Consider the following 9,856-nt stretch of genomic DNA (forward strand, 5'->3'; position numbering starts at 1 on the left):
TTTGTTATATAAAATAATGAAGAAAAATAAAGGTATTCATAATTCTATTAAGTCTTTGTTCTTCTTCTCTAGGTTCAGAATTTAACACGGCCTTGGCTAAGAAACAGTCCGTGTTGATCAGCAACATTTTCTAGAACTAACAGTTTCTTCTGTTACTACTCTATCTCATAAATTCCCAACCCTATCTACAAGCAGATTCACATGGCCTGTTTGTAGAGACACATTCATCTTATTCCTTTCAGACATCATGCCTGGGATGGATACAGTAGCTGGAATAGGGACACAGTAGTTTGAATATGCACACCATAACTGGGATATCACATTCCCAAGCAGAAAGACCCTCCCATCGTCCCACTCCAACCTTCCACCCACGAATAACCAGCCACAGACATAAAAACTTTGTCAAAAACCAGTTTTGCTACTGAAGCCACTTGAGGAGGAAAACAAGTTTTCCATGGCTGGAAAGGTCTCATGGAAGACTCTCACGTTTCCACCCACACATGTCCCCCTCCATGTCCCCAGTGCCAGCCACACACTCCTCCCCTTTCCATGCTGGCCCTGGCCACGTCCCCCTGAGCCATCTCAAGCCACATTTACCCCATGCCCTCTCCCAGCCGTGTCCGCCCCATGTCCAGGGACACACACTCCCTCCCGCATTTAGATCCGAAAACTGTGCTGTGCTGTGCTGCCACTTTGAGCTACAGACCCCGTGCTGCATTCCGTGGCCGTATCCACGGAGACACCCAGGGGAGGGGAACATGGAGCGGGAGCAGGGATAGCTGCCGCGGGGGGGGCCAGGGCTCCCTCATGAGGGGACACCGCCTCCGCCCAGGCCGAGCCCCGCGCCCTTTCCCCGCCCACCGGCCTTTGCCCACCGATCAGCTCTCTCTGTCCCCGTGCCTTGGCCAATCGTGACCTGCAGGCCCGGGCGCCCCGCCCCCGACTGCGAGCGCCGCTCTTTCCGGGCTGGCGTTGCCGCTTCCGGCGTGCCGGGCCCGCGGCCGGGCCCGTGCCGCTGCCATGGTGCGGGCCTTCGTGCTGCTGTCGCCGGGCGGGCCCGCCGGCCACGCCCCCTGCCGCGTGCTGTACGCGCACACCTTCGGGACCCCCCCCGGCGCCGCCCCCGGGGGCCCTCGGCAGCGCCTCCGCCGCAAGGAGCAGCTGCTGGTCGTGGCCAGGTACACGCGGGACATCCTCCGCGGGAATCCCCTTCCTGCGCATGCTGGGCCCGGTGGGACACCCGGCACCGTGTTCTCTCCATCTCCTGAACCCTCTGAACTTGGGACACCTCCTCCCTCTCCCTGGGTTCCCCACTGCCGTGATGGACCCTTTGTTTGATGAGACGGCTCTTGTCCCTGACCCCCAGGGCTGGGGTACTCCTTGGCTGTGGGACACCTTCCATTCTTGAGGAAAACCTGTGGCAGTTCCCCTTTTGGGGGACAGGGCTCCGCGAGAACCCCAGGACCATGCCCCTCACCCCCTTCATTCATGGGATCTACCCTTTTGGGGATCCTGGGCTCGGCAGGACCCCTGGGACTCTGTTTCCCAAACAGAGGGGTCACTGTCCCTGGATGAAGTGGAGGTCCTTAACACAAGGGGTCTCCCTTTTCTCTTCCAGGCAAGTGGCTACCCAGTGTCAACTGCTTCAGACATCCTTGGGGTGCCCGTCCTCCCCACAGCTTCCCCAGCTACCCGATGAGCTGATGTCACTCCAAGATGCTCCAGGGGGTCTTTTCCAGCTGCCTCCCGGAGACCCATTCCCTGAGCGAGTGACAGTAGTCTGGTTATCAGTGCTGGCGCTTGCCTTCGCCTTGGTTTGTGAGCCCCAAGAGAATCTATCGTTGGCTGAGATCACCCTGCGGCGCCTGGCTCCCCGCCTGCTCGTCTCCCTGCGCCTCCTCGGCCCCGGCGCTGACGTCCTGCTCCGTCCTGATGCCGCTGATGGCCTCCTAGACCGCCTCCTGCCCCATGGGCAGATGCTTTTTCTCAACGAAGGTTTCCTCCAGGCAATGGACCGAGAGCTGGGTCTCAAAGCAACCCGCTGAGCCACAAATGGCATTCCCGCCTACCACCCCCAGATATTTTTGAGGGATGAGAGACAAGGGAGGGATCTGAAATGGTCACCAAGCCCCAGTGGGATGGATGAGAAACATAGTTCAGGTATAAAGAGCAACAAGCCAGCTAAGAGCAGGGTTTTAATCCATTTATCACCCCAATGCCATCATGGGAGAGCTAATAGCCATCCCCATAAATCCACCTGGGGCTGGGACAGTGCCAGGTTCCTGTGCTGTTTTCCTGCCACGTGCACATGACAGCGAGTGGAGGCTGCACGTGGCCGTGAGTGAGGAACCCTGGGTTGTGGTTACCCCAGCTGGGCACTGTGGCGTAGGCAGGTTTCCCTGGAGTGGGAAACATGGATCTAGGATGGGACCTTGCCAGGGTACATAGGGCAAGCAGGAGCGTGCATCTGGCCATGGGGCATTGGGGTCTCTGTGTGGGGGATTAAATAAACAGGCAGTGGGGCAGGTTGTAGTGCCTGGCACAGCAGGGTGCCAGTCCCTAGGTGGTGCTGCTTGGGGCCAAGGTATCTGTGACTCCCTGGGAGGTGGCAGGAGCTGGCACCACCCTACCCAGCTGTGCAGGGTGCAGTGGGGAGCAGGGTCCTACCCTAGCAGTTTCTGGGTGCTGGGAAATCCAGGGAGCCAGGCGCTGCTGTGCACAGCACTTATGCCACTGTGCCGGGAACAGGCTGGGCGCTGCCAGGCTGTGCAGAGGGGCTGTCACAGGGCCAGACCCCAAAATGCTTTCCCTTGTAACTGCACCAGTAAAACTGGAGCACCTGAGGAGGGGTGCTGGGCACTGGGCTTCAGCCATGGTGGGTCTTTGGCTGTGCTGGGAGATCTCACTGTGCGCTGGAGGTGTGGGGACATTGGAGCCCACTGTGGCATCCCACCCTTAAGGGGAAGGAAGTACCATCTTCACCTTCCCTTGTGATAGCAGCTGTCACATACTGCACCCACAACTGGCTTGAATACAACCAAGAGCCAAAGAGACATTGTCCTGGAGTGTTTCAATGGTGTTAGCAATTAATTGTTGGTGAGAATCAACTGGAATCTGAATGTATGGGCCAATTATCATGTCTGCACTGATAGGATTGCAGTTGCTGGATTTCAATACCACCTGGTTTATGGCCAAAATTTTCTTGCAAATCAGCCACCTGAATTGGATCAAATGGAATAGTTATTTGTGTGTGATTTTCCTCTCCACCCTGAGGTCTAGTAGATTCGGGGGGCATTGAAGGAGATAAAGAATCATCTTTTCCCCATTCTCTGTCATGGGGATCGCCCTCTATGTTTGCATCCCATGTAAGTCTGCCAGACTTTTCCTGGAACTTCGATATCATGGTCACCATATATGGCACCATTTTGGTAGCAGTTTGCTCACCCTGTCCATCATCTGTGTTTCAATTTTAAGTAAAGGTCATAATCTTATTTCCTCCTAATCAGATGAAAATGTTACATGTATTTTTTTGTCAGGGTTACAGACCCATTTACTGTCTTCCAACTCCCTCATTGGATAGAGAAGGTCAGAGTTGTGAGACTGTATTTCTGCAAATGGTCCAGATGCTCTTTCCTGCACTGGTGCCTCCTTTCCCAGAGACACCACTGACCTGGCCTGGGCCAGGCACCACTTGGCTTCTGCTTCTCCTTGATCTCCTCCTGGAGCAAGAGCAGTACCTGCTCCATCATGGTGGGTTCCTGTACTGTGCAACCTGCTGGATCAGATCATCCAGGATGGAGCAGATCAGCTTATTCAGCCCTTTCTTACAAGAGGCATCGAAGGAGCACTCAGGAGGGCAGAGAAGGGGGCTACCCCTGCTTGCAGCACCCTCTCCCAGGTCCATAGCTGTGCTCCATAGCTGAGCCAGCTCTCATCAACCTTTTCAGCTTGGGTGTGGCAGGAGGGTGGAGGTGCCAGGGCTCCTGGGCACCAGAGCACATGGAATCCTGAAAGGTATGGCTGCCTGCAGTGAGGGTCCTGGGTGGCAGAGCTGTCTCTGCACCTCCACAAACCCGTGGCACTCGTTAAAGGGGCTGTGGTGCGGGGAGAAGTGCAGACGGGAGGAGAGGTGATGCTGGACTCCATTCCCGATCCTTTATGGCTTGGGCTTAGTGCATGGCCAGCATCCACGTTACCAAAGTATCCTACCAGGGATCTGGGCATGCTCCTGAGGCACTGGTAGTACTTGTCACGTGTGATTTGGGCTGGACTTTGCCTGATGGAGCACTGCCCCAGGCACAGTCCTGGCACAGGATCCACTACTGCCCCAGGCACAGTCCTGGCACAGGTGCCAGCCAGTTCGGAGGTTGTGGAGGCTGCCAGCAGGGAAGACAGCCAGTGCTGTGTGGACCCACTGTCAGCCATGGAGCAGGAAGATAAAATCATGCAGGACCTGGGAAGCCTCCATGGCATCCCCCTCTACAAGAGCTTCATCGAGGGCTGGCCACAGGTGAAGGCTTTCCAAGCCCGTCCAGACGACTTGCTCATCTCCACCTACCCCAAATCGGGTGAGTGGTCCTGGGGAAGGGTGCAGGGGGGATGGAGTGACACCAGCCTTTGCAATGCTGTCCCTGTGCGGCAGGCACAACATGGCTGAGCGAGATCATGGACATGATCTACCACGATGGCGATGTGGAGAAGTGCCGGCGGGATGCCATCTACAACCGCGTGCCCTTCCTGGAGTTGAAGGCTCCCTCGGAAGCGAGTGGTGAGCTTCCCCAGCCTGGCTGCCTGGCTTGGGCAGAGAGGGAACAGAGCCAGCATGGGGGGTGAGGGTGCTGGGGCTCACACCTCTAAGTCCCTGTGCCACAGGTGTTGACCAGCTGGAGAACACCCCATCACCACGGCTGGTAAAGACCCATCTCCCAGTCCAGCTCCTCCCAACCTCCTTCTGGGAGAAGGACTGCAAGGTAACATGGCAGGTGCTCCCTTTCTCCCCTTCTGGGTTGGTGGGAAGGAGGCACCGCTCTGTACCTCTCAAACACATCCTTGGCTCTCTCTCCAGATTATTTACATGGCCCGCAACCCCAAAGATGTTGCCATCTCCTACTACTACTTCCACCAGATGGCCAAGATACACCATGACCCTGGCACGAAGGCCGAGTTCTTGGAGAACTTCATGGCTGGCAAAGGTATAAGCTGAGCCACCTGTGGGAAGGACATCCCCCGCTACCCCTCTTTTCAGCTAATCCCTTGACCATATCCCGTAGTGCCCTATGGATCCTGGTATGACCACGTGCGCGGATGGTGGGAGAAGAAGCAGGAGAAGAAGATACTCTACCTCTTCTATGAGGACATGAAGAAGGTGAGGGTGGGATGTAGGGGAAGGAGCCCTGGTTGCCCCCCAGCTTTTTTGGCAGCCTCCTCATGTCAATCACCCTGCAGGACCCACGGCGGGAGGTGCAGAAGATCTTGCAATTCCTGGGCAAGGAGTTGGCAGAGGAAACAGTGGATAGGATCCTGCACCACACCTCCTTCCAGGAGATGAAGAAGAACCCTGCTGCCAACTATGAGACCATGCTCCCCACCTTGATGGATCACAGCATCTCCCCCTTCCTCCGGAAAGGTGGGGGTTCAGCTGGTGGTGGAGAATTTGGGAGGGATGTCCCTGGATTGTATTTCAGCCCCCATCTATGGCTGCAAATATGTCATGTATGTGAGGATTTACCCCAGTTATTTTCTTGCCCCAAGGGATCTCTGGAGACTGGAAGAACCATTTCACTGTGGCCCAGAACGAGCGCTTCGACCAGCACTACCAGGAGCTCATGGCAGGCTCTGACCTCCACTTCCAGATGGAAGTGTGAGGGGCTCATCTCCCTTCCCGGGAGTACTGTGCTTCCCCTTGCTCTCCCAGTGGGGAGGATGGATCCAGATGGAGATTCTTGCACTAATTCAATTTGCCCCCTGCAATAAATTGTAATAAATGGAGGTTGCTTCATTGCCTGCAGGGAAAATGAGGGTGGGACTTGGAACCCCTGAACTCCAGGCAGTGTCTGGGAACACCTTCATGGTTATCAGGAGAGAGGGTGGGCACACAGTGTATTTTTAGTTAGTGATGGTCAGGCATCACCAGGAGTGGGCACCTTCCCAGAAACTACCCCTGTCCCCTGGGCTGCCCCAGCCTACCAAGCTGCCTGGAGGAAACAAAGATCGATGATGAGTGGAAAATCCCCAGAGCACCAGCGAATCCAGGGCTGCCACAGCCCTTGTGTGCACAGGAGCTTTCATGCCTTTGGGTTGGGGCAAGTTTCTTGACAGAGTGGGTGGTGGTCAGGTTCTCATTGGCCCAGCTCGAGCTTGGTAGCTCATGGTCTGTGGAACAAAGGTGAAGGGGAACCGCTCCCTGCTGGTATGTGGCCAGACTCAGCAACATCACTGTCCGTGCTGGATAAAGAAGGACAACCTATAACCTGGCTGCACCATGCCCTTGCTCTGGGATGCCTGGACCAAACCAGTCCCTGTCCCACTGGGAGCAAGGGTGTGCTTTGGAGCCCCAAGTTCCCCATTTACACCCTATTTCTGACTGGTTCTTCTGCAGCTTCTTGGCAAGACAGCCTCATGGGGTTGTTCTGTCCCTAAAGAGATGCAGCCCAGATCCAACTGCTAAAGAGCAGCACCACTACGAGGGGTCCTGCCTCACTGAAATAAATCCTTTTCACACATTCATTTAAATGCCATGATGCCATCTCCAGTGGAGATGCCTTCCACTGGATAATGTGCTTAGCCAGCTCCTAGCTTTGCGCATGCAGACAATTTTGCTGGCATGTGGACAGCAAAACACCTGAACACTTGCTGTGGCATGCCTTATCTTACCAGAAATTTGGCCCTGGAGATAAATCAGGGACGTTTTTCTCAAGGCTGACAACAGCTGAGCTGCTGGCCCTGCTCAGCTGCCATCTCTCCTGCCCTTTCCACTCCCTCCCAGATAAGGTAAGGAAGAACATTGCCCCGCCATCGGCACCTTTAAACACTTTTCCCAGGAGCACTTGTGCTTTGCAACCCCGCAAACTTTGGACCCGTATTTATGTGGGGTCGGGGTACTACCAAAGCCTGAACCCCACATCCCGCTCGCAAGCCTCACGTCGGTGTGAGGAGCTGGGGACGTTCACGCATGTGATTCTTGGACCAGGACAGGGTGATATTCAATGTCCCGGGATGTAGGTTGGGATTTCCTCCCTGTGTTTACTTCAGCGGGTGGAGGGGGAAGCTGCGATTTCCACTCCCGCTGCCCGAGTGCGTCCCGACGAGCGCAGAGCACGGACAGTTCATCACAGGCATTTGGGGACCGTCCTCAGCCCCGCTCGCCCCTTCCCCGCGCTCCTCCCACCGCAGTCCCGGGACCGGGTCGCTCCAGGCTCCTGTCCCAGCGGTGGCCCCCGGGGACTCCATCTTCCAGGCAGGGGAAGGAAATTAACAAATCCCGCCCCGTAAGCGGCGTGCCAAGCTTTGCCTCCTCCCTGCCAGAGCACCCGGAAAAGAGGCAAGTAGCCGGGGGGTTTTGGCCACTGGCGTTTCGGGGTGCCCTTACCTTTATAAGCCGGGGACCTGCAGGGGTGGCTACGGCGGCTCCGTGTCCCCTAAAGCCGTCGGGAGCTGGAAGAAAGACACCAAGTTTCTCTCTAAAAATCACAGCGTGGGGGTTTTGTCACTGGCATGTCCAGCGTTTCTATCCTGGGCCGTGGGTGGAAAGGCTTCCTAGGGAGACAGTTCTGGGAGTTCTGCTCCTCGTTCCTGTCTCTGTCAAACCCTCACTCAAGCCCCCGAAAGCAAGGCTTCCCCCTGTGCTGTCGTGCAACAGGGAGATAGGGATGAAAAAGCAAAGAGAAAGCAGCCTGCAGCTCCAGCCAGGAATGCCCTTGAGAGTTTTTACATCCAGGAACAGCCGCTGCCAGCATGGTATGGGCAGCTGCCCACTGCCTGTCTGACATGAGCCCCCCCAGAGCTGCCATGCCCATCCACTCTCCTTGCACTGCCACCGGGGCCACAAAATCCCCATAGAAAACAGGTGCCGCCTCCTGCAATGGGCAGGGCATGGTTTCCTTCCTATGGCCGGGATGGCTGGGTACAGCAGGGATATTGGAGCCCTCAGGGAAGGAGATGGCCCCATGATGCTCCTCGCTGCCAGCCAGCCCTGGCTCATGTCCCTGTCCCCAGCAGGATGGCCAATTCAGACACCTACCTGCGGCAGCCCTGGCGCACCGTGCATGGCATCCCTATGGTCAGCGCCTTCGCCCTCAACTGGGAACGGGTTGACACCTTCCAGACCCGCCCCGAGGACATCGTGGTGGTCACCTACCCCAAATCTGGTGAGCATGCCCAGGCACCAAAGGAGGGCCAGGCTCAGGAAGGGAGTCCATGCCGCAGGTGCCTGGGCTGGGACTGGGGGTGTGCCAAAAGGCAACACTGGTAGGACACTGGATCTCCAGTGGGAAGGGCATCAGATGGACACCCAACCTCTCCACACCAGGCACCACCTGGGTCAGTGAGATCGTGGACATGGTCCTGAAAGGCGGTGACCCAGAAAAGTGCAAGCAGGAAGACATTGTGAACCGGGTGCCCATGATGGAGTGTGCTGCCCCTGGGAAGTTACCAGCAGGTAGTGGCATGGCAGAGGGTGGTGGGTGGCCGTGGGTGCTGGATGGAGACAGGTTTGGTTTTATATGGGAGGGCAACACAGTGGAATCACTGCTAGGGGAAATTCTTACAGGCACAGAACAGCTGGAGGCCATGCCATCCCCTCGCATCATCAAGACCCACATCCCAGCTCACATCTTGCCCAAATCCTTCTGGGAAAACTGCTGCAAGGTAACAGGCTGGAATGAATATGCCTGGAGGGATCCAGCAACCTAAGGGGGCTCCCTGCCCCGTTAGGACCTTGCAAGTCCCCACGTGCCACCAAGCTTTCCTGCAGATGATCTATGTGGGACGCAACGCCAAGGATGTGGCTGTCTCCTACTACCACTTCGATCTGATGAACAAGTTCCACCCTCACCCTGGGACATGGGCCCAGTACCTGGAGGAGTTCATGGCTGGCAGAGGTGGGACGGGGCACCCCTGAGTGCATGCAGGGGAACCTGCAGGGGACTGTCACCTACCGGCTCCTCTCCCCATGCAGTGGCATATGGTTCCTGGTACGACCATGTCAAGGGCTACTGGGAGCGCAGGAAGGATCACCCCATTCTCTACCTCTTCTACGAGGACTTGAAGGAGGTGATGGGGCAGGGGGGATGGTGGTGTGGGGTCTGGGGGTGGCAGGAGGGGTGAGTGTTGGCCTGTGTCGCACAGGACCTCCGCCGGGAGGTTGCCAAGGTGGCCCAGTTCCTGGGGCAGAAGCTGTCGGATGCAGCGCTGGACACCATCACCCAACACACGTCCTTCGAGGCCATGAGGGACAACCCTGCCACCAACTACACCAAGATTCCCTCCGACATCATGGACCACAGTGTGTCGCCCTTCATGCGCAAAGGTGAGCGGCTGCGGGGGGTATGGCGCACTGCCTGCCCCGGCCCCTGCTGAGCCCCATCTCTCCCGGCCACAGGCACCACCGGGGACTGGAAGAACCACTTCACCGTGGCCCAGAACGAGCGCTTTGACCAGGACTATGCACAGAAGATGTCAGGCACCGACCTGCGCTTCCGCACTCAGCTCTGAGGGGATGCTGCCGGATGCCCCCCAGATCCGCCCTTTGTTGTGGTGGCACTGCTGCCGTTCCTTCCCTCCCCTGGAATTGATGGAGAGAAATAAAATGTGTTTCCTGGCCCTGCCATGGAGTGCTCACTGTCCTGAGCCTCTGCTG

At 57.0% G+C, this 9,856-nt stretch overlaps 3 protein-coding genes across 6 annotated transcripts; all 3 read left to right on the forward strand.

Annotated features, from left to right (window-relative positions):
• The first annotated feature begins 958 nt into the window (after positions 1 to 958).
• On the forward strand, positions 959 to 3,053 carry AP5S1 (adaptor related protein complex 5 subunit sigma 1). Its single transcript, XM_030239395.2, has 2 exons — positions 959 to 1,178; positions 1,619 to 3,053. Exons 1-2 carry the CDS (start codon positions 1,021 to 1,023, stop codon positions 2,043 to 2,045), a joined length of 585 nt encoding a protein of 194 aa, XP_030095255.2. The 5' UTR covers positions 959 to 1,020; the 3' UTR covers positions 2,046 to 3,053.
• A 144-nt stretch (positions 3,054 to 3,197) lies between these two features.
• LOC115485335 (sulfotransferase 1 family member D1-like) lies at positions 3,198 to 5,988 on the forward strand. Its single transcript, XM_030239394.2, has 7 exons — positions 3,198 to 4,568; positions 4,643 to 4,768; positions 4,873 to 4,970; positions 5,066 to 5,192; positions 5,271 to 5,365; positions 5,446 to 5,626; positions 5,752 to 5,988. Exons 1-7 carry the CDS (start codon positions 4,280 to 4,282, stop codon positions 5,862 to 5,864), a joined length of 1,029 nt encoding a protein of 342 aa, XP_030095254.1. The 5' UTR covers positions 3,198 to 4,279; the 3' UTR covers positions 5,865 to 5,988.
• Positions 5,989 to 6,912: 924 nt separating this feature from the next.
• On the forward strand, positions 6,913 to 9,824 carry LOC103826246 (sulfotransferase 1B1-like). Of its 4 annotated transcripts, XM_050974242.1 has the most exons (9): positions 7,201 to 7,217; positions 7,457 to 7,540; positions 8,215 to 8,366; positions 8,528 to 8,656; positions 8,768 to 8,865; positions 8,972 to 9,098; positions 9,176 to 9,270; positions 9,346 to 9,526; positions 9,599 to 9,824. In XM_050974242.1, coding segments are annotated over exons 1-9 (981 nt in total). In that variant the 5' UTR covers positions 7,201 to 7,215; the 3' UTR covers positions 9,712 to 9,824. The 4 variants fall into 4 exon arrangements, with proteins under 4 accessions (XP_030095261.1, XP_050830198.1, XP_030095259.1 ...); XM_030239401.2 differs by lacking the exons at positions 7,201 to 7,217; positions 7,457 to 7,540 and adding an exon at positions 6,913 to 6,990 and having other exon boundaries at positions 8,218 to 8,366; XM_050974241.1 differs by having other exon boundaries at positions 7,079 to 7,540.
• The last annotated feature ends 32 nt before the right edge of the window (positions 9,825 to 9,856 follow it).

Source organism: Serinus canaria, chromosome 4, assembly GCF_022539315.1.
Source record: "Serinus canaria isolate serCan28SL12 chromosome 4, serCan2020, whole genome shotgun sequence".
In the NCBI taxonomy this organism is placed as follows: domain Eukaryota; kingdom Metazoa; phylum Chordata; class Aves; order Passeriformes; family Fringillidae; genus Serinus; species Serinus canaria.